Source organism: Elephas maximus, chromosome 10, assembly GCF_024166365.1.
Source record: "Elephas maximus indicus isolate mEleMax1 chromosome 10, mEleMax1 primary haplotype, whole genome shotgun sequence".
Taxonomy (NCBI): domain Eukaryota; kingdom Metazoa; phylum Chordata; class Mammalia; order Proboscidea; family Elephantidae; genus Elephas; species Elephas maximus.
Window position 1 is genome coordinate 112,943,439 of NC_064828.1, and position 24,607 is coordinate 112,968,045.

The 24,607-nt window shown below is 44.5% G+C and overlaps 2 protein-coding genes across 6 annotated transcripts in view; one reads left to right on the forward strand and one right to left on the reverse strand.

Annotated features, from left to right (window-relative positions):
* WDR25 (WD repeat domain 25) overlaps nt 1-19,992 on the reverse strand; it is a 173,140-nt gene extending 153,148 nt beyond the window's left edge. Inside the window, exons 1-2 of one of the 4 annotated variants that reach the window (XM_049899621.1) lie at nt 19,917-19,964; nt 2,309-3,175 (exon numbers count right to left, since the gene is read on the reverse strand). In XM_049899621.1, coding sequence (XP_049755578.1) covers nt 2,309-3,139 — 831 coding nt within the window. In that variant the 5' untranslated portion in view covers nt 3,140-3,175; nt 19,917-19,964. The other 3 variants (XM_049899620.1, XM_049899618.1, XM_049899617.1) reach the window with 3 other exon arrangements.
* A 68-nt stretch (nt 19,993-20,060) lies between these two features.
* The window catches only part of WARS1 (tryptophanyl-tRNA synthetase 1), a 40,538-nt gene continuing 35,991 nt past the window's right edge, over nt 20,061-24,607 (forward strand). The window contains exon 1 of one of the 2 annotated variants that reach the window (XM_049899623.1): nt 20,061-20,151. The gene's annotated coding sequence lies outside the window, so the exon portion shown is untranslated. The remainder of the gene's footprint in view (nt 20,152-24,607) is intronic. The other variant, XM_049899622.1, reaches the window with a different exon arrangement.

The following is a 24,607-nucleotide window of genomic DNA, read 5'->3' on the forward strand; positions in this document are numbered from 1 at the left end:
GAAGACAAAGAACCATAGACTCGGATGACATCTGCATCAACTGGCACCAAATAGTTCATAAAGACAATGCTCTGCATCCTACTTGGTAAGTAGCATCTGGGGTCTTCAAAGCTTGCGAGCAGCCATCTAAGATACAACGATTGGTCTGGAGCAAAGGAGTGTGAAGACATCAAAAGCTCAAGGGAATAATTAGTCCAAAGGACTAATGGACCATAGGAACCGCTGCCTACACGACCCGGAGACCGGAAGAACTGGACGGTGCCTGGCCACCACTACCAACCACTCTGACTGGGATTACAACAAACGGCCCCAGGCAGAGCGGGAGAAAACTGTAGAACAAAAAATCAACTTCACAAAAAGGACCAGGCTTGCTAATCTGATGGAGACTGAATGAAGCCCTAAAACACCCTCCAAGCTGGAGCTGAAGCTCTTCCCTGAGACCACCTTCCAGCCAAACTATAGACAAAAACAAACAAACCAACCCACCCACTGCCAACAAGTCGATTCCGACTCATAGCAGCCCTACAGGACAGAGTAGAACTGCCCCGTAGGGTTTCCAAGGAGCGCCTGGGGGATTTGAACTAATGACCTTTTGGTTAGCAGCCAGAGTTCTTAACTACTGTGCCACCAGGGTTTCCAAACCTTAGACGGGCCCGTAAAATAAACGGTAACACCTGACAGGAATGTGCTCCTTAGAACAATCAATTGTATGAGATCAAAAGGGCAATACTTCCCAAAAGCAAAGATGAGAAGGCAGGAAGGGATAGGAAATCAGGACAAAAGGCAACTGGGAGCACAAGGCGGAAACGGGGAGAGCGCTGACATCTTGTGGAGAATGAAACCAAGGCCATGAAACAATTTATGTACAAACTATCAAATGAGAAACTAATTCGCTCTGGAAACTTGCACCTAAAACACAATTTAAAGACAAAAAAAAAAAAAGGACTACAGCCTTGGAAACCTTATGGGGCAGTTCCATTCTGTCCTACAGGTTCGCTATGAGTCGGAATGGACTGCACAGCGACGGGTTTGGTTTTGTTGGTTTACTGGGTGTCTGGCTCTCCACCAGGCACTTTCCAAGCATTGTTCTCACAGGATCACACGAGGCAGGTGGGATTACCCCCCTTACAGGTGCGACATGGACTGGGAGGGTGGGTGGCCCACCAGCCAGCTACTCCACAGCAAAGCTAGATTGGACGCCAAACTCCTCTGACTCCATTTTCTTTCCAGGATGCTTTGTCCAGCTAACCCTTATTTGGTACCTACTGCGTATCAGTGCTTTGCTAGACAGTGAGAGGAGGAGGAGGAAGGACACAGCCCACAGCCTGGAGGAGCTGGGCAGGTCCACAGGCGACACACCCGCTACACCCGGCCTGGTGCACACCATGGGGACTGCGTGTTGCAAAGGCTGGCAGTGCCTCAGGAACCTCAAACCAATGAATAAGTAACAGAAGGAAAGAGTGTTTCCGCGTAGAACAAAACCCCCAGCAGGCACACGCCTCCTTCTCCACCTGGGCCCACCTCCTTCCTGGCCCCGCAGTCTCGATTACATTAGAGCAACACACACAGGGCTCCTCTTGCGAGGTCCCTTCCGCTGCCCGTGACCTGCCCGTGACCCTTCACTGTGAACCACCAACACTCAGCTCCGCAATCATCTCCAAGTCTTCACTGAGCCCCCCACGGGGACTGGTGCCCCTCCCACTGGCCTTCAGAGCACCTGTGTCCCCCGCTGGGTCCCAGAGCATCTGTGGGGCCCTTGCAGGATCCCAGGGCACCTGTGGGTCCTCTGCTGGGTCCTGTTCTCACAGCACTGAGCCCAGGGTTGTAAGCATCTGCCCACTCACCTGTGTGCACCCACCCCTCACTGCACATTCCCTAAAGCCAGAGGCAGGTCTTACCAGCCTTTGCACCCCACCCCCCCTGAATGTCCAGCACAGCACCTGGCAGAGCTGGCATCACGTGATGGGGGCCACAGAAACTGTCCCCAAGTCCTGGGGCTGCTTTTCTCCTCCCTTCAGTTGCCCTCCCTAGGTGACCCACCAGCCCTCAACGCCCCCACCCACGGTTAAGGACCAGTGTCCTCTGGTGACCTGGGTAGGGCAGCTCCAGGGACAGGATGGAGAACATAACAACCACCCAGGGCTAACCAGAGACAGCCCACTCTAGAATGCAACAAAGAGAATAAGAGAAATCTCCAAAAAGAAATGCCTAGCTTATAACCCTTGACTCTCTGTGTTAACAATAAAACGCCCCAGCAGTCCACTCCTGAGAGCATCCACAAGCGACAGTGTTCGTTCCAGAGTCCTACCTTGAAGGTTTTGTCCATAGACGCCGAGAGAAGCATGTGGCTGTAAGAAAGGACGGGGCACCACTGGATGCTGTTGACGGGGCCCCCGTGGCCTCTCAGGTGGAAGAGCACATTCCTGGGGATCTTGGTCTCCTTGTACTGACTGTCCAAGTATGGCCGAATAAACTCGGACACTCTGGGGGCCACACGGAGCAGGGCGGGGCCTGGGGCGCACCCCACAGAGGGGCCCTGGGGCTCCTCGCCTGCACTGGGAGCCGTGTCTGTCTTTACTGCTTGCAATTGTCTTAGTCTTTTTGGGGTGTATGGTATGACAGAATCCTCACACCTCTTCTTCTGACAGGAGTTGCCATTTTCACCTGTGACTCCGGATTTGTCTTGAAGACAGAAAGCCAGCTCAGGGAAGTTGCAGGTGTCCCAGGGGAGTTTTGCTCCTCTAAAGCGAGCAGCTGCCAGGGGCACATGGCCAGCTGGAGTGTGGCTGGTCCACAGGGAAGAGTGAGGAGGCTCGCTGGTGGGGAAAGTGACCGCAGGCTCCTGTCTGGGCCACTGCAGCCTCTGGCTGGGGCAAGACCTGTGATCACCTCTCCCAAGCTGAACCAGCGGGAGACGGCCCCCACTCGGGCCTTCACAAAGGCTGCTCAGAGCTTCAGGCCCAGGCTTTGTGGGCTGTGGGCCCCTTTCTGTCACATCCAGAATGCCAGGTGCAAAATCCTGCCCACAAAGTTTGGCCACACCAGGTGTGTCCTTCATCTGGCCAGCAGCATTAAGGCTTTCTACTGGCTCAGGCTCAGCCTCCGAGTCCGAGTCATCATAAGCCACCAAAGAAGCCATTGAAGATTTGGTTTCTTGCTGTCCTTCGAAGGCAAACTACCTAAGACCAAACGAAGCCAAGTGTCAGCAAATGTGCATGGGAGAATGGTTACACGCAACTGAAAGAAAACCTGTCATCGAGGAAGTCCAAGACTTAAAAACCCACAAGAGAAACAAAAAAGAAGGGCTTTTCTATACACTAGGCATAATTAGTTAAAAGATGGAATTTAAAAATGAGGACTTGAGAATACATTCAACAAGAAATAAGCAAGACCTCCCTGAAGTCTACTCAAAACCAAACAATAGCTTAACTAGTAAAGAATGTCTGCCTTGAACACTGTGCTATTTTAAAAACTACCTACATGGGATCAAACTGACAACAGCAACTCAAAAGATTAGATAGAGACCTCATGGGGCAGTAAGTTTATGTTAATGGGGGAGGAACAACTCAGAAACGGAGGGTGAGAACGGTTGCACAACTCCAAGGATATAATCAGCGTCACCGACTTGTACACGTAGAAACGTGAATCGGTGTACGTCCTGCTGTGTATATTCCCAACAACAAAAATAAATTACTAAAAAAAAAAAGTAAGGTCTACATTAAGAAAATAAAACTTTATTGAAATACATAAAAGGCCTGACTAAAAGAAGAGACAGTGTAGGAACAGAAAGACTCAGCATTTTGAAGATGGTTTGGGGCTGACTTGGCAGGGTCCATTAAAATTTGGGGAGTCCCTGGATGGTGCAAGCAGTTTGTGATCAGCCGCTAATGTAAAGCTTGGTGGTTCAAAAACCCACCCAGTGGCACCAAGGGAGAAAGGCCTCATAACCTGGTTCCAGGTACAACTTGTCTCTATTTGCCTGGAACAACAGAGAAAGAAAGAGAGTCAGGAATAGGAGGAGGATATGGAAACCCTGGTGGTATAGTGGTTAAGTGCTACGACTGTTAACCAGAGGTCAGCAGTTCGAATCCGCCAGATTTTGTGGGTCGTGGGGTAGTTCTACTCTGTCCTATAGGGTCGCTACGAGTCAGAATCGACTCGACGGCAGTGGGTTTTATGGAATGTGTGGCTAATTGTCTCCATGAACAACTGCCTCCTTTGCCATGGGACCAGAACTGGATGGTGCCTGGCTACCATTACTAAAATTTTGATCAAAGATTCTACAGAAGAATCTTTGATCAAAAAGGCAAAACTGCAGAACGCAATTTCAAATTCTCATGGACTCCAGGCTTTCTGGAGCCATGGGAACTGGATGAACTCCTGAAAACTATTGCCCTGAGATAATCTTTAAAACTTACACCAAAAATATCCCCTGAAGTCTTCTTAAAAACAAACAATAGTAGGAAAGCAAAATGGTACAAACATTTTAGAAAATTGATATGGTGCTTCCTTAAAAAGCTAGAAATAGAGATATCATATGATCCAGCAATCCCATTCCTAGGAATATATTCTAGAGAAACAAGAGCTGTCACACGAAAACACATATTCACACCCATGTTCGTTGCAACAATATTCACGAGGGCAAAAAATGGAAACAATCTAAGTGCCCATTAGCAGGAGAATAGATAAACAAACTATGGTACATACACACAATGGAATACAACACCATGATAAACAACAAAAATGAATCTTCGAAACATCCCACAACATGGATGAATCTGGAGGGCATTAGGCTGAGGGAAATGACTCAATCACAAAAGGACAAATATTGTATGAGACCATTACTGTAAAAACTCATGAAAAGGTTACACGCAAAAAGAAACAATCTTTGATGGTAATGAGCTAAGGGAGGGAAGGGGAAGGAAAAATCCTAAATAGACAAGTTGTAACTTTGGTGAAGGGTAAGACAGTACACAGTACTGGGGAAGCCAGCACAACTTGACCAAGGCAAGGTCACAGAAGCGTCACAGACACATCCCAACTCCCTGAGGGACCAAATTACCGGGCTGAGGGCTAGCGACCATGGTCTCAGAGGACATCTAGCTCAACTGGCATATCATAGTTTATAAAGAAAATGTTCTACAGCCTACTTTGGTGAGTAGTGTCTGGGGTCTTAAAAGCTTGTGAGCCACCATCTAAGATACTCCACTGGTCTCACCCCTTCAAGAACAAGGGAGAATGAAGAAAACTAAAGACACAAGGGAAAGATTAGTCCAAAACTAATGGTCCACAATTACCACAGCCTCCACCAGACTGAGTCCACCACAACTAAATGATGCCTGGCTACCACCACCAACTTCTCTGACAGGGATCACAATAGAGGGTCCTGGAAAGAGCTATAGAAAAATGTAAAACAAAATTCAAAATCACAAAAAAAAGATCAGACTTACTGGTCTGACAGAGACTGGGGAAACCCCTAAACACACTTTTAACTCAGTACTGAAGTCACTCCTGAGGTCCAACCTTCAGTCAAAGATTAGACAGGCCCATAAACAAAACCAGACTAAATGGGCATACCAGCCCAGTGTCAAGAACGAGAAGTCGGGAGGAGACGGGAAAGCTGGTAATGGGGAACCCAAGGTCGAGAAGAGAAGAGTGTTGACATGTCCTGGGGTTGACAACCCATGTTACAAAACAATATTTGTATTAACTGTTCCCCTCACACATCCATCAGTTTGTCATACTGTTGAGGCTTCTGTGTTGCTGTGATCCTAGAAGGCATGCCAACAGTATTCAAATACTAGCAGGGTCACCCATGGAGGACAGGTTTCAACTGAGCTTCCAGACTAAGACAGACAAGGAAGAAGGACCCGGCAGTCTACTTCTGAAAAGAATTAGCCAGTGAAAACCTTATGAGTAGCAGCAGAACATTATCCGATACAGTGCCTGAAGATAAGCCCCCTAGGTTGGAAGGCACTCAAAAGACAACTGGAAAAGAGAGGCCTCCTCAAAATGGAGTTGACCTTAATGACGTGGATGGAGTCAAGCTTTCGGGACCTTCATTTGCTGAGGCGGCATAATTTAAAATGAGAAGAAACGGCTGCAAACATCCATTAATAATCAGAACGTGGAACGTACAAACTATGAATCTAAGAAAATTGGAAATCGTCAAAAATGAAATGGAACACATAAACATCGATATCCTAGGCATTAGTGAGCTGAAATGGACTGGTGTTTGCCATTTTGAATTGGACAATCATATGGTCTACTGTGCAATAGCAAATTGAAGAGCAATGGTGTCATATTCATCACCAAAAAGAACATTTCAAGATCCATCCTGAAGTACAACGCTGTCAGTGGTAGGATAATATCCATATGCATAAAAGGAAGACCAATTACTACCGCCAAATTTATGCACCAACCACTAAGGCCAAAGATGAAGAAATTGAAGATTTTACCAACTTCTGCAGTCTGAAATTGATCGAACATGCAGTCAGGATGCATTGATAATTATTGATGATCAAATTAGAAAGTTGGAAACAAAGAAGAAGGATCGGTAGTTGGAAAATATGGCCTTGGTGACAGAAATGATGACAGAGATCACATGAGAGAATTTTGCAAGACCAATGAATTCATTGCAAATACCTTTTTCAACATCGTAAACAGTAACTATACACTTGAACCTCACCAGATAGAATACACAGGAATCAAATCAACTACATCTATGGAAAGAGATGATGGAAAAATTCAATATTATCAGCCAGAACAAAGGCCAGGGGCTGACTGCAGAACAGACCATCAATTGCTCATATGCAAGTCCAAGTTGAAACTGAGGAACATTAGAACAAGCCCACGAGAGCCAAAGTATGACCTTGAGTATATCCCACTTGAATTTAGACACCGTCTCAGGAATAGACTTGATGTGTTGAACACGAATGACTGAAGACCAGACGAGCTGTGGAATGACATCAAGGATATCATACACGAAGACTGCAAGAGGTCATTAAGAAGACAGGAAAGAGGAGGCGGACCCAAGATGGCGGAATAGACAGCCGCTTCCGTCGAGCCCTGTTTACAACAAAGACCAGAAAAAACAAGTGAAACAGGTATATTTGTGACAAGCTGGGAGTCCTGAGCATCAAAGGCAAGCTTAGACAACGGACTGAGGGGCAGGGGAAGGAAGAGACCGTTCAGAAGCGGAGAGGAGTTACCAGACCTGAATCACGGGGAGCCCTCAGGCACCATTCCTGGAGTGGTGGCGGCAGTGGCAGCGGGCTGGTCCTAGCTGGGCTGCAGTTTCCTCAGGGAGACGCAGCAGCCACACAGCCCACTCACACCTCCCGAACCTGAGGAAAAGGGCGCTCTCGGCAAAAGCTAAGCACTTGCGTATATTTTACCACCCCACCCCCAACCCAGCTTCAGCAGCTGAATCCCTAGGCCTGAGATAGACCCTGGTGAGCACTTGGAGCCGTCCTCCCGGCCTTGGGGAAGGAAAAAAATCGCAACTGGGGGGAAAAGATAATTTGCTAGCTCCATTAACTAGGGGAGCTCAGGACAGAAGTGGCTCCTGTCCAGGCATAAACCGCCCGTGGACCTTGAGCACCTTTCCCTTCTGCATGGACCTGTGTGGGCCTATTTCGGGAGAATAGGCCCTTGTTGGCAAACTCCAACCATTTCAGCTGTGCAGTGGAGAGGTAGGTGTTTGATGTTTGACATTGCTTTGCCTATGAAACAAGGTCCTCATCTACCCACAACAGGGAACTAAGGACTGGTGGCTACACCTGGGTCGCCCAGCCACCCGCAACAGGGGCCCAGGGATAACTGGTACCTGCCAGTCCTTACAATAAAATTTTCGGTGCCCATGGTCCCTCTGCAGAGCCCACCCACCAGCACACTCTAGGGAAGAGAGACACGTTTCCCTCAGAGACACTTGGGGGTCACCTCTCAGCCCCCTGCCTTGTTTAGAGCGTGACCCCCTGGTGTAATCAGATACCAGTATATACGCCAATCACCCCTGAACCTCTAAGACTGTAGGACAGAGCCTGTACCACACACTTGATATCAGCCACCTGGAAACCTGAGCTGAATTCATACAAGAAAACTGAATGGACTCCTAGACTGATATACCTGATAACAGCTCTAGCCAGCTGGGGACAGGACACCAGAGCTCCAAAGGTGAAAATAATCAAGCTAGCTCACTCTAGCAACCCATAGGGGTATACCAAAACAAAACAAAGCAAGCAGCTACGACACAGTAAGGAAGCATAAACTAAATACAGAAACTTATAGATGGCTCAGAGACAACAGTCAATATCAAGTCACATAAAGAAACAGGCCACGATCACCTCAACAGGCTCTTAAAACAAAGAATCCAGGGATCTTTTAGATGAAAGTGCATTCCTGGAATTACCAGATGCAGAATACAAAAGTTTAATATACAGAACCCTTCAAGACATCAGGAAGGAAATGAGGCAAAACACAGAACAAGCCAAGGAACACACAGATAAAGCAACTGAAGAACTCAGAAAGATTATTCAGGAACATAACGAAGTTTAATAAGCTGGAAAAATCCATAGACAGACAGCAATCAGAAATTCAGAAGATTAACAATAAAATTACAGAATTAGAGAACTCAATAGAAAGTCAGAGAACAGAATTGAGCAAGTAGAAGCTAGAATTTCTGAACTCAAAGATAAATCACTTGGCACTAATATATCTGAAGAAAAATCAAATAAAAGAATTTTAAAAAATGAAGAAACCTTAAGAATCATGTGGGACTCTATCAAGAGAAATAACCTACAAGTGATTGGAGTACCAGAACAGGGAGGGATCACAGAAAATACAGAGAAAATTGTTGAGGCTTTGCTGGCAGAAAACTTCCCTGATATTGTGAAAGATGAGAAGATATCTATCCAAGATGCTCATCAAACTCCACATGAGGTAGATCTTAAAAGAAAGTCACCAAGACATATTATAATCAAGCTTGCCAAAACCAAAGGAGACAATTATAAGAGCAGCGAGGGATAAAAGAAAAGTCACCTACAAGGGAGACCCAATAACCATAAACTCGGACTACTCAGCAGAAACCATGCAGGCAAGAAGGCAATGGGATGACATATTTAAAAAATTGAAGGAAAAAAGTTGCCTGCCAAGAATCATATATCCATCAAAACTGTCTCTTAAATATGAAGGTGAAATTAAGACATGTCCAGATAAACACAAGTTGAGGGGATTCCTAAAAACCAAACCAAAACTACAAAAAATACTAAAGGGAGTTCTTTGGTTAGAAAATCAGTAACATCAGGTATCGACCCAAGACGAGAACACTGGGGAGAGCAACCAGAAGTGAACCCAGACAGGGAAATTCAAAAAAAAAAAAAAGCCCAACACAGGGTAATGGCGATGTTATTATATAAAAGAACACAATGTTAAAATAATAAAGAGGAACTAAGAAATGTAATCATACACCTTCCATACGGAGAGGAAGCTATGGCGATACAAAGAAATAAAAGTTAGTTATAAACTTAGAAAAATGAGGGTCAATAATAAGGTAATCACAAAGGGGACAAACTATCCTACTCATCAAAACAAAATACAAGGGAAAAATACAGACTCAGCAGAAACAAAACCCACAACAGCAAATATAAGGAAAGGACAATATATAAAGAAAATCTACTCAGCACATAAAATCAAGTGGGAAAAAGAGCTGTCAACACACAAAAAAAGACATCAAAATGATAGCACTAAATCAATACCTATCCATAATTACCCTGAATGTAAATGGACTAAATGCACCAATAAAGAGACAGAGAGTGGCAGAATGGATTAAAAAACAAGATCCGTCTATATGCTGCCTACAAGAGACACACCTTAGCCTTAGAGACACAAACAAACTAAAACTCAAAGGATCGAAAAAAATATATCAAGCAAACAACAATCAAAAAAGAGCAGGAGTGGCAATATTAATTTCTGACAAAATAGACTTTAAAGTTAAATCCATCAGAAAGGATAAGGAAGGACACTATATAATGATCAAAGGGACAATACACCAAGAAGATATAACCATATTAAGTATCTACGCAACCAATGACAGGGCTGCAAGATACATAAAACAAACTCTATCATCATTGAAAAGTGAGATAGACAGCTCCACAATAATAGTAGGAGACTTTAACACACCACTTTCGGTGAAGGACAGGACATCCAGAAAGAAGCTCAATAAAGACACGGAAGATCTAAATGCCACAATCAACCAACTTGACCTTATAGATATATACAGAACACTTCACCCAACAGCAACCAACTATACTTTCCTTTCTAGTGCACATGGAACATTCTCTAGAATAGACCACATATTAGGTCATGAAGCAAGCCTTAGCAGAATCCAAAATATTTAAATATTACAAAGCATCTTCTCTGACCATAAGGCCATAAAAGTGGAAATCAATAACAGGAAAAGCAAGGAAAAGAAATCAAACACTTGGAAACTGAACAATACCCTGCTCAAAAAAGACTGGATTATAGAAGACATTAAGGATGGAATAAAGAAATTCATAGAATCCAAAGAGAATGAAAACACTTCCTATCAGAACCTTTGGGACACAGAAAAAGTGGTGCTCAGAGGCCAATTTATATCAATAAGTGCACACATCCAAAAAGAAGAAAGGGCCAAAATCAAAGAACTATCCCTACAACTTGAACAAATAGAAAGAGACCAACAAAAGAAACCCACAGACACCAGAAGAAAACAAATAATAAAAATTAGAGCTGAACTAAATGAAAAAGAAAACAGAAAAACAATCGAAAGAATTAACAAGACCAAAAGCTGGTTTTTTGAAAAACTCAACAAAATTGATAAACCATTGGCCAAACTGACAAAAGAAAAACAGGAGAGAAAGCAAATAACCCGAATAAGAAATGAGATGGGCGATATTACAACAGACCCAACTGAAATTCAAAGAATCATATCAGATTACTATGCAAAACTATACTCAAATGAATTTGAAAACCTAGAAGAAATGGTTGAATTCCTAGAAACACACTACCTACCTAAACTAACACAAACAGAGGTAGAACAACTAAATAGACCCATAACAAAAAAAGAGATTGAAAAGGTAATCAAAAAACTCCCAACAAAAAAAAGCCCTGGTCCAGACGGCTTCACTGCAGAGTTCTATCAAACTTTCAGAGAAGAGTTAACACCACTACTACTAAAGGTATTTCAGAGCATAGAAAAGGATGGAATACTACCAAATTCATTCTTGAAGCCACCATAGCCCTGGTACCGAAACCAGGTAAAGACACTTACAGACCTATAACCCTCATGAATGTAGATGCAAAAATCCTCAAAAAATTCTAGCCAATAGAATTCAACAACATATCAAAAAAAAAAAATTCACCATGACCAAGTGGGATTCATACCAGGTATGCAGGGATGGTTCAACATTAGAAAAACAATTAATGTAATCCACCACATAAATAAAACAAAAGACAGGAATCATACGATTTTATCAATTGATGCAGAAAAGGCATTTGACAAAGTTCAACACTCATTCATGATAAAAACTCTCAGCAAAATAGGAATAGAAGGAAAATTCCTCAACATAATAAAGGGCATTTATACAAAGCCAACAGCCAACATCACCCTAAGTGGAGAGAGCCTGAAAACATTCCCAATGAGATCAGGAACCAGACAAGGATGCCCTTTATCACCACTCTTATTCAACATTGTGCTGGAAGTCCTAGCCAGAGAAATTAGGCTAGATGAAGAAATAAAGGGCATCCAGATTGGCAAGGAAGAAGTAAAATTATCTCTATTTGCAGATGACATAATCTTATACACAGAAAACCCTACGGAATCCTCCAGAAAACTACTGAAACTAATAGAAGAGTTCAGCAGAGTTTCGGGATACAAGATAAACATACAAAAATCAGTTGGTTTCATCTACACCAAGAAAAAGAACATCGAAGAGGAAATCACCAAATCAATGCCATTTGCAGTAGACCCCAAGAAGATAAAACACTTAGGAATAAATCTTACCAGAGATGTAAAAGACTTATACAAAGAAAACTACAGTACGCTTCTGCCAGAAACCAAAAGAGACTTACATAAGTGGAAGAACATACCTTGCTCATGGATAGGAAGACTTAACATTATAAAAAAGTCTATTCTACCAAAAGCGATCTATACATTTAATGCAATTGCGATCCAAATCCCAAGGACATTCTTTAATGAGATGGAGAAACAAGTCACCAATTTCGTATGGAAGTGAAAGAGGCCCCGGATAAATAAGGCATTACTGAAAAAGAAGAACAAAGTAGAAGGCCTTACTTTACCTGATTTTAGAACCTATTATACCGCCACAGTAGTCAAAACAGCCTGGTACTGGTACAACAGCAGATACATGGACCAATGGAACAGAATTGAGAATCCAGACATAAATCCATCCACATATGAGCAGCTGATATTTGACAAAGGCCCCAAAACAGTTAAATGGGGAAAAGACAGTCTTTTTAACAAACAGTGCTGGCATAACCGGATAAAAAAGAAACTGGATATCCATCTGCAAAAAAATGAAACAAGACCCATACCTCACTCCATGCACAAAAACTAACTCAAAATGGATCAAAGACCTAAATATAAAATCTAAAACGATAAAGATCATGGAAGAAAAAATAGGGACAACGTTAGGAGCCCTAATACATGGCATAAACAGTATAGAAAACATTATAAAGACCATAGAAGAAAAACTAGATAACTGGGAGCTCCTAAAAATCAAACACTGATGCTCATCCAAAGACTTCACCAAAAGAGTAAAAAGACTATCTACAGACTGGGAAAAAGTTTTTAGCTATGACATTTCTGATCAGTGCCTGATCTCTAAAATCTACATGATACTGCAAAAACTCAACTGTAAAAAGACAAATAACCCAATTAAAAAATGGGCAGAAGATATGAATAGACACTTCACTGAAAAACACATTCAGGTAGCTAACAGATATATGAGGAAATGTTCATGATCATTAGCCATTAGAGAAATGCAAATCGAAACTACAATGAGATTTCATCTCACTCCAACAAGGCTGGCATTAATCCAAAAAGCACAAAATAATGAATGTTGGAGAGGCTGTGGAGAGACTGGAACACTTCTACACTGCCGGTGGGAATGTCAAATGGTACAACCACTTTGGAAATCGATTTGGCGCTTCCTGAAAAAGCTAGAAATAGAGCTACCATATGATCCAGCAATCCAACTCCTTGGAATATATCCTGGAGAAATAAGAGCCTTTACATGAACAGATATATGCACACCCATGTTTACTGCAGCACTGTTGACAATAACAAAAACATGGAAGCAACCAAGGCACCCATCAACGGATGAATGGATAAATAAATTATGGTATATTCACACAATGGAATACTACTCTTTGATAAAGAACAGTGAGGAATCTGTGAAACATTTCATAACATGGAAGAACCTGGAAGGCATTATGCTGAGTGAAATCAGTCAGTTGCAAAAGGACAAATATTGTATAAGACCACTATTATAAGAACTTCAGAAATAGTTTAAACTGAGAAGAAAACATTCTTTAGTGGTTACGAGATGGGGGAGGGAGGGTGGGAGAGGGGCATTCACTAATTACATAGTGGATAAGAACTACTTTAGGTGAAGGGAAAGACAGCACATAATACACAGGAGGTCAGCACAACTGGACTAAATCAAAAGCAAAGAAGTTTCCCAAATAAACCGAATGCTTCGAAGGCCAGTGCAGCAGGGGCAGGGGTCTGAGGACCATTGTTTCAGGGGACATCTAAGTCAATTGGCATAATAAAATCTATTAACAAAGCATTCTGCGTCCCACTTTGAAGAGTGGTGTCTGGGATCTTAAACGCTAGCAAGCAGCCATCTAAGATGCATCAATTGGTCTCAACCCACCTGGATCAAAGGAGAATGAACAACAAACACCAAGGACACAAGGTGATTACGAGCCCAAGAGACAGAAAGGGCCACATGAACCAGAGACTACAACATCCTGAGACCAGAAGTACTAGATGGTGCCAATGACTGCCCTGACAGGGAACACAACAGAGAACCCCAGAGGGAGCAGGAGAGCAGTGGGATGCAGACCCCAAATTCTCATAAAACCAGACTTAATGGTCTGACTGAGACCAGAAGGACCGTGGTGGTCATGGCCCCCAGACTTTCTGTTGGCCCAGGACAGGAATCATTCCCGAAGCCAACTCGTCAGACATGGGTTGGACTGGACAATGGGTTGGAGAGGGATGCTGGTGAGGAGTTAGCTTCTTGGATCAGGTGGACACTTGAGACTATGTTGGCATCTCTTTCCCGGAGGGGAGATGAGAGGGTGGAGGGGGTTAGAAGCTGGCGAAATGGACACAAAAAGAGAGAATGGAGGGAGGGAGCGGGCTGTCTCATTAGGGAGAGAGTAACTGGGAGTGTTTAGCAAGGTGTATATGGGTTTTTGTGTGAGAGACTGACTTGATTTGTAAACTTCCACTTAAAGCACAATAAAAATTATTCTAAAAAAAGAAGACAGAAAGAAAGAAAAGACCAAAATGGATGTCAGAAGAAACTCTGAAAGTTGCTCTTGAACATCGAGTAGCTAAAGCAAAAGGAAGAAATGATGAAGTAAAAGAGCTGAACAGAAGATTTCAAAGAGTGGCTCAAGAAGGCAAAGTAAAGTATTTTAATGACATGTGCAAAGACCTGGAGTTAGAAAACCAAAAGGAAAGAACACGTTCAGCATTTCTCAAGCTGGAAGAACTGAAGAAAAAATTCAAGCCTTCAGTTACAATGCTGAAGAATTCTACAGGGAAGAAATACACAGAGTCACTATACCAAAAAGAATTGGTCGACATTCAACCATTTCAGGAGGTAGCATCTGATCAGGAACCAACGGTACTGAAAGAAGAAGTTCAAGCTGTGCTGAAGGCACTGACGAAAACCAGGCTCCAGGAACTGATGGAATACCAGCTGAGATGTTTCAACAAATGGATGAAACGCTGGAAGTGCTCACTCATCTGTGCCAAGAAATTTGGAAGACGACTACCTGCCCAACCACCTGGAACAGATCCATGTTTATGGTTATTCCCAAGAAAGGTGATCTAACCAAATATGGTGGCTCCAGCAGTATATGGACAGGTAACTAACAGAAATTCAGGCCGGTTTCAGAAGAGCACGTGGAACCAGGGATAGCATTGCTGATGTCAGATGGATCCTGGCTGAAAGCAGAGAATACCAGAAGGATGTTTACCTGTGTTTTACTGACTATGCAAAGACATTCGACTATGTGGATCTTAACAAATTATGGATAACATTGCAAAGAATGGGAATCCCAGAACACTTAATTGTGCTCATGAGGAGCCTTTACATAGATCAAGAGGCAGTTGTTCGGACAGAACAAGGGGATACTGATTGGTTTAAAGTCAGGAAAGGTGTGAGTCAGGGTTGTATCCTTTCACCACACCTATTCGATTTTTATGCTGAGCAAATAATCCAAGGAGCTGGACTACATGAAGAAGAATGGGGCATCAGGATTGGAGGAAGACTCTCTAACAACCTACATTATGCATATGATACAACCTTCCTTGCTGAAAGTGAAACGGGCTTGAAGCACTTACTGATGAAGGTCAAAGACCACGGCCTTCAGTATGGATTACACCTCAACATAAAGAAAACAAAAATCTTCTCAACTGGACCAATAAGTTACATCATGACAAACAGAGAAAAGACTGAAGTTGTCAAGGATTTCATTTTACTTGCATCCATAATCAATAACCATGAAAGCAGCAGTCAAGAAATCAAAAGACACATTGCAATGGGCAAATACGCAGCAAAAGACTTCTTTAAAGTGTTGAAAAGATGTCGCCTTGAAGACTAAGGTGTGCCTGACCCAAGCCATGGTATTTTCAATCACCTCATATGCACGTGAAAGCTGGACAATGAATAAGGAAGACTGAAGAATTGAAACCTTTGAATTGTGGCATTGGCGAAGAATATTGAATATACCGTGGCCTGCTAAAAGAATGAACAAATCTGTCTTGGAAGAAGTACAACCAGGATGCTTCTTAGAAGTAACAATGGCGAGACTACGTCTCACACACTTCAGGCATGTTATGGGGGGATCAGTCCCTGGAGAAGGATATCATACTTGGTAAAGTAGAGGGTCAGCGAAAAAGAAGACCCTCGACAAGATGGATTGACACAGTGGCTACAACAATGAGCTCAAACATAACAAAAATTGTGAGGATGACAAAGGACCAGGTAGTGTTTTGTTCTGTTGTACATAAAGTCACTGTGAGTCAGAACCAACTCGATGGCACCTAACAACGACAACATAAGGTTGCTATGAGTCAGAACCGACTCGATGGCACCTAACAAGAACAGTAATTATTTAATGAGAAACTAATTCGCTCTGTAAACCTTCATCTAAAGCAAAAAAAGAAAATTTCTTTTTAAAAAAAGAAAACAATAGTTTAGCTTAACTATTAAATAAAGGTCTGCCTTGAGCATTATGCTCTTTTAAGAACTACCTATATGGGATCAAAATGACAATAGCAACCTGAAAGACGAGATAGGAACCTTAGGGAGCAGTGAGTTTATGTTAATGGAGAAGAAAAAGAGGGTCAGAATGGTTGCACAACTCAAAGAACGTCATCAGTGTCATTAAATGGTAATGTAGAAACTGTTGAATTGGTGTCTCCTTTGCTGCATATGTTCTCAAAAGCAACAACAAAATAAAATTTTAAAAATAGGTTACAGCCCAGAAAACCCTACGGAGCAGTCCTACTCTGTAACACATGAGTTTATAATTCCATGCGTTGGAATCAACTTGATGGCAATGACTTTTGGGGGTTTTTATTATTATTAAAATTTTTGAGGAGTCCCTGAGTGCTGCAAACAGATAACGCTGTGCTCGGCTGCTAACCAAAGAGTTGGAGGTTCAAGTCTACCCAAAGGCACCTTGAAAAAAGGCCTGGCAGTCTACTTCTAAAAAATCAGCCATTTAAAACCCTATGAAGCATAGTTCTATTCTGATACACATGGGGTCACTGAGAGTCAGGATCAACTCAACAGCAACTGGCGTAACTGCTATTAAAGATGCAAACATATTATTTTTACCCCAACAGCCCCTACATGGATCCCAGCATGTCTGCTAAGAGGTGTACAAAGAGCCCGGCAGCACTGTATTAACAAGGAACAGGGAGAACACAGGCTCATCATGAATGGGGTAGATCTGAAAATACAGAAATGGAAAGATGTCGGGAATCCACCAGGTGGGAAAAGCAAGTCACCCTCATCTTTGTCCTCCTTCCGCCTACCCTCCCTCTCCAAGTGCTCTTCCCCCAGATATCCCATCTCGACTCTAGGCCAGCGGGAGAGACAGATTCACAACACAAGGCCCAGGCACCTGCGCCGTCAGTGCACCCTTGTGCTGAGGGACACAATTTCAAGGATGGGATCCAAATCCACTTATTTCATCCCAGCATCCAGACTCACACACCCGTGAATTCCTCACTTTAAAAAAAAAAAAATTCTTCCTGAAATTCTGAACCATCAGACACAATAAATTCTTACCAACTAGTTCCTAGAAAGCAGTGTTTTAGGCTGCAGTTCAATGTTCTACTCCTGTAACTTTAGCACAAAGTACAATCAAGAGGAAAGCAAGGATGCCGCACACCTCCGAACAGCAGAGGGCTCACGGGAGCCACACCGACATTGAAAAGGATGCCGGACACCCCTGGACAGCAGAGGGCGAGGTGGAGCAGCCCAGAAACCCGCAAGGATGCCGGACGGCAGAAGGAGTGGACCTGAAATCAGCAAGGATGCCAGACACGTCCAGGGCAGCAGAGGGCGCGGTGGAGCAGCACTGAAATCCAAGGATGCTGGTCCAGGACAGCTGAGGGTGTGGTAAAGCGGCCCTGAAATGGGCCGAGCTCAGGAATCAACCAACTTCAGAGGAAGCCCACGTGCTAAACTGCGGTGAGTTCCTCCTCCCACCCCCTACCCCCATGGGAGGTGGGACCCTTGGTTAAGCCATTCCACATTGCCTATCTTTCCCCTGCCCCTCCCCCTGGACAGTGGGTTCCAATCGCCCCCGCCCCTTCCATGCCTTTCCCAAAATGGCACCATCCACCTGAAAGGCTCCTGCCATACGAGTCAACAAATGTCCCATAGTCGGCCTGCCCCCTCCTACAATCCCACCCTCAGCTGCACCTGACGCAAGCAAGTACCAACTGTCACACACAAAGCCATTCTTCATAAAACTTCTAAAATGAGCCAGCCTTTCCCAAATGGGTTCATAACAGGGCTGTGCACCGTGAAAGATTTTGGCACTTCTGTTCTCCAACTGGAAACCCTGGTGGTGTAGTGGTTAAGTGCTATGGCTGCTAACCAAAGGGTCGGCAGTTCGAATCCACCAGGCGCTCCTTGGAAACTCTATGGGGCAGTTCTCCTCTGTCCTGTAGGGTTACTATGAGTCGGAATCGACTCGACGGCACTGGGTTTGGTTTTGGTTCTTTGGTTCTCTGATTCCATCTTGGTCAGACATCTCACCTGTCTCAACTCCGGTGCACAAACCACCACCTACCAGCAGCCCACCCCTCCCAGTCAAAGAGAACCATAGGCCCACCACCAGGCACCTGTACTCAGCCATTAGGGTGAATTTCCTTCAAGTTGTCCACAATGACCAAGGCATAGGAGAAACCAACACAGAGAATCGGAGATGAGGTCTGAGCAGATATCAGAGTACTGGGATGGGGCCTCCTTAACCCCACTGCCTAACAAGGCAACACAGCAAGGACTGAATGAATGCAGGAGGGAGGGCCATAGGGCTCCTGAGTCAATCTGCTGCACGTACATTTCATTCAGTCATTCAACAAACATTAAGGGAGCCACCTCTGGCCACATCTGTCCAAGCGCCAGGAACACCACAGTCAGCAAAAGAGAAACTAGTGCCCTGTGCTCACCGGGCTCACATGCCAGTGGGGAGAGGCAGACCGTGAAAAAGTAAAATAAGATGTCAGGAGGAAAGTGAAAGAGAAGGGGGTGGGGAGTGCAGTAGGCAGGGGGTTGCAGTTTTACGTAGGGAGGCCGAGGCAGGCCTCAGAGAGAAGGTGACATTTGAATAAAGCTCCCAACCAAAAAAACCTTCTGAATGGGATGAGAAGGAGCAGAGGAGGATTGAAGGCAAACAGGCAAAAATGGAGGTTCGGAGCCGACAGAAACAACGTAAAATTGAAGAAGAGTTTGTTGCCTTTTATGTTTCTAAGGTGAAAGAAAAAAAAAAGGAATTTTTTCATGGAAAGGAGATGACTGAACTAAGAGGAAGAGGTACAGCCAGGTGGAAGTAAAGATACTCAAAAGAGGCTAAAACAAAGATGGGGTGAATGGCATTGACAGTCACTGGCATGTCGACTCCGTGAGGGCAGGGCTGTTGGTGTCTTTTGTCCACTGTTCGATCCCCAACTCTAGAAATATTCCTGGAATGCAACCTAGTGGAAGGGGACACGGCGGAAGTAAAAGAAACCCGACATTCTCATTCAAAGAACATTCCCTGATTACCTGCTCTGTGCCAATCCCTCTGTTGGGTCTGATGGGGGCTGAGATTAAACACAAAACACGGACCCTGCCCGGGCGGAGGCCACAGGCCTGCCGATCGACGAAGGTAACGGACAAGAGATGGGCTTTGAAGGATGAATAGGAGTTAGCCGAGCTGTCAGAAGTGACAGCCAAGGGCGGTCCAGAAGGTCCTTCCGGCGCGCTCGGAAGGAAAACGGAGATGAGGCGAAGGCAGGCGGTGGCGACAGGATCGTGCTGAAGCTCGCGGTGAGCTCCTGCCCCGGTACCATGCAGGCCCTCCTCCAGCCCCGGCCCGCGGCTCACCACACCTACCGGAAGCGCTCGGTCCTCCCGGAGGCCGTCGGGCCTGCACTCCGCCGCAGAGCCGCTTTCCGCCGCAGCGCTTAGGCCGCCAGCCAATCAGCTGCGGCCTTCGCTCCCCCCCGCGAGAGCAGCCAATGGTGGAGCAGCCTGACCGGAAGTGCTTCCTCCCGGACGGCCTTTCTGCGCACGCTCAGAGAGAGACCGGTAGCTGAGCAGGCGGCGTAGACGGGCTTGGCGGGGCCGGGTGAGTGACAGGGTGAGGGCGGTAGGGAGAGGAACCGGGCGGCGCCCGGCGGCCTGATCTCCCGGGGCCGCCGCAGGCCTGGGCCTGGGCCTGGGATGTCTTCAGAACCCGTCAGGGCTTCTGGCACCGCGAGGGGCGCGGAGGCTGCCCCCCGTCGCCCCCTCTGCGAGTGCCGCCGACCCGGCCTGTGCCGCCCACTCGTGCCAGCGCCGACCCCTCGCTGTCCCCAGCCTCCCTCCCTCCAGCCTTAAAGGGCGAGGTCTCCGCTTTCACGGGGTGTCTGCCACGTGCCAGGCGCCTTGGCTGCAGTAGCGCGCTTAGCCCCCTCATCGGTAGTGCTAACGCGTTGCCGTCGAGTCCATGCCGACTCATAGCGACCCTGTAGGACACAGTAGAACTGCTCCCGCAGGGTCTCCAAGGAGCGGCTGGTGGATTTGAACAGCTGACATTTGGTTAGCAGCCGAGTTCTTTTTTTTTTTTTTGTGCTTTAAGTGAAAGTTTACAGTTCAAGTCAATTTCTCATACAAGAACTTATACACACATTGTTATGTGACCCTAGTTGCTCTCCCTGCAATGTGACAGCACACTCCTCCTCTCCGCCCTGTATTTCCCGTGTCCATTCAACCAGCCCCCCTGCCTCCCCATCTCCCCTCCAGGCAGGAGCTGTCCACATAGTCTTATGTGTCTACCTGAGCTAAGAAGCACATTCCTCACCAGTATCATTTTATGTCTTGTAGTCCAGTCTAGTCTTTGTCTGAAGAGTTGGCTTTGGGATTGGTTTTGGTTTGGGGCTAACAGTCCAGGGGCCATGACCTCTGGGGTCCCTCCAGTCTCAGTCAGACCATTAAGTCTGGTCTTTTTACTAGAATTTGAGATGTGCATCCCACTTTTCTTCTGCTCCATCAGGGATTCTCTGTTGTGTTCCCTGTCAGGGCAGTCTTTTGTGCTAGCGGGACGCCATCTAATTCTTCCAGTCTCAGGGTGATGGAGTCTCTGGTTTATGTGGCCTTTTCTTTCTCTTGGGTTCATAATTTCCACGTGTGTTTGCTGTTCTTCATTCTCCATTGCTCCAGGTGGGTTGAGACCAATTGACGCATCTTTAGATGGCTGCTTGCTAGCTTTTAAGACCCCAGATGTCACTCACCAAAGTGGGATGCAGAACGTTTTCTTAGTACATGTTGTTATGCCAATTGACCTAGATATCCCCTGAAACCATCGTCCTCGGACCCTGCCCCTGCTACTCTGTTCCTTGAGGTGTCTGGTTGTATTCAGGAAACTTCTTAGCTTTTGGTTTAGTCCAGTTGTGCTGCCTTCCCCTGTATTGTATGTAGCCCTTCCCTTCCTCCTAAAATAATTTTTGTCTACTATCTAGTGAATACCCCTCTCTCTCCCTCCCCACCCTCATAACCATCGAAGAATGTTTTCTTCTGTGTTTCAACTATTTCTTGAGTTCTTTTAATAGTGGTCTCATACAATATTTGTCCTTTCGCGACTCACTGATTTCACTCAACATAATGCCTTCCAGATTCCTCCATGTTATGAGATATTTCACAGATTCATTGTTGTTCTTTATTGTTGCATAGTATTTCATTGTGTGAATATACTATAATTTATTCACCCAGTCATTTGTTGATGGGCATCTTGGTTGTTTCCATCTTTTTCCTATTGTAAACAGTGCTGCAGTGAACATCGATGTGCATGTATCTATTTGTGAGGGCTCTTATTTCTCTAGGATATGTTCCAAGGAGTGGAATTGCTAGAACCTATCGTAGTTCTATTTCTAGCTTTTTAAGGAAGGGCCAAATCGATTTCCAAAGTGGTTGTACCATTTTACATTCCCACCAGCAGTGTAGAACTGTTCCAGTCTCTCCACAACCTCTCCAACATTTATTATTATGTGCTTTTTGGATTAATGCCAGCCTTGTTGGGGTGAGATGGTATCTCATTGTAATTTTGATTTGCCTTTCTCTAATGGCTAATGATTGTGAGCATTCCTCATGTATCTGTTAGCCACCTGAATGTCTTCTTTGGTGAAGTGCATGTTCATATCCTTTGCCCATTTTTTCATTGGGTTATTTGTCTTTTTGTTGTTGAGGTTTTGCAGTATTTTGTAGATTTTAAAGATTAAATGCTGATCGAATTTGTCATAGCCAAAAATTCTTTCCCAGTCTATAGGTTATCTTTTTACTCCTCTGGTGAAGACTTTGGGTAAGGATAAGTGATTTTTAGGAGATCCCAGTTATCTAATTTCTCTTCTGGTGTTTGTGTATTGTTAGTAATGTTTTGTATACCATTTATGCCATGTATTAGGGCTCCTAGCACTGTCCCTGTTTTTTCTTCCATGATTGTTATCATTTTAGATTTTATATTTACGTCTTTGATCCATTTTATGTTAGTTTTTGTGCATGGTGTGAGGTATGGGTCTTGTTTTATTTTTTTTGCAGATGGTTATCTAGTTATGCCAGCACAATTTGTTAAAGAGACTATCTTTTCCCCGTTTAACAGACTTTGGGCCTTTGTCAAATATCAGCTGCTCATATGTGGATGAATTTATATCTGGATTCTCAGCTTTGTTCCATTGGTCTATGTATCTGTTGTTGTCCCAGTACCAGGCTGTTTTGACTACTGTGGCAGTATAATAGGTTCTAAAATCAGGTAGCGTGAGGCTTCCCACTTTGTTCTTCTTTTTCAGTAATGCTTTACTTATCCGGGGTCTATTTCCTTTCCATATGAAGTTATGTTACCGGAATAAGGTTCTTGCCTCTCATTGGTTAAGAATGAGCAGGTAAGGCACATAGTTTTCCACACGAGCAAAGCTTTATTGAAGAGGTGTGCAAGCAGAGACGAGGAGGGCCTAGAGCTAATGCTTACCCTCGTCTCAGAACAAAAGACAGGCCTGAGTTTTTAAAAGTTCTTGGGCGGGAAAAGATTCATGTTTATTCATAGGCACAGGTGGGGATATGTTAACTAAGGTGCGTGCGCAGCAGCTTTCCAAGATGGCTCCTGTCCTGGAGGCCTCTGGGATTTGTAGCAGGACTTATTACAGAGTGTTGCACCTGTGCGGTCTCCTGCTTTCTGGGTTGGATTCCCTGGCTGGGCCTGTAGCCCCTCACTGCCCCTGGTGGAAGGTCACACAGTGGTCACAGGTGGATGTTCTGCACATGTCCCTGGGCCTGGTTTTCTCCAGCTGCTTCTAAAAGCAACTTTAAAAAAGTTTGTGGGCTATTTTTAGATATTCTGCCCCATTGTTCTGTGGAATGGTTTGGTTCTGTGCCCTGGCCTATTTCTTGTTACTTTGTTTCCAGATTTGAGAGCCCCTCTGTTCTCTGTCTTACTAAGTCTGTGTGTTCTACACTCAACCCCCTATTACCTCCCTGATAGTATAGCCTATGTCTGTTTTACTTGCTTCTTCTCTAACTACTGCAGTCTCTTAGCTATTTTTCAAACGGGGCCTTTGCTCCCTGTCTTAGTTGGTGATTTGTTTCTCCATCTCATTAGAAAATGCCATTGGAATTTGGATCGGGATTGCGTTGTATCTGTGGCTCACTTTGGGTAGAGTAGACATTTTCACAGTGTTGAGTCTTGCTATCCATGAGCAAGGTATGTTTTTCCACTTACGTAGGTCTCTCTTGGTTTCTTGCAGTAGTGTCATCTAGTTTTCTTTGTATAGGTCTTTTACGTCTTGGGTAAGATTTATTCCTAAGTATTTTATCTTCTTGGGGGCTACTATAAATGGTATTGATTTGGTGATTTCCTCCTCGATGTTTTTTTTGTTGGTGTAGAGGAATCCAACTGATTTTTGTATGTTTATCTTGTATCCTGAGACTTTGCTGAACTCTTCTATTGGTTCCAGTAGTTTTCTTGTAGCTTCTTTAGGGTTTTCTGTGTATAAGATCATGTCATCTGCAAATGGAGATACTTTTACTTCTTCCTTACCAATCTGGATGCCCTTTATTTTTCTAGCCTAATTGCTCTGGCTAGGACTTCCAGCACAATGTTGAATAAGAGTGGTGATAAAAGGCATCCTTATCTGGTTCCCGTTCTCAAGGGGAATGCTTTCAGACTCTCTCCATTTAGGATGATATTTAAAAAAAAAACCAAACCCACTGCCGTCGAGTCGATTCCAACTCATAGCAACCCTATAGGACAGAGTAGAACTGCCCCATAGAGTTTCCAAGGAGCGCCTGGCGGATTCGAACTGCCAGCCTTTTGGTTAACATCCGTAGCACTTAACCACTATGCCACCAGGGTTTCCAGGATGATGTTGGCCTTGTATAAATGCCCTTTATTATGTTGAGAAATTTCCCTTCTATTCCTGTTTTGCTGGGAGTTTTTATCATGAATGGGCGTTGGACTTTGGCAAATGCCTTTTCAGCATCAATTGATAAGATCATGTGGTCCTTATCTTTTGTTTTATTTATGTGCTGGATTACATTGTTTGTTTTCCTGATGTTAA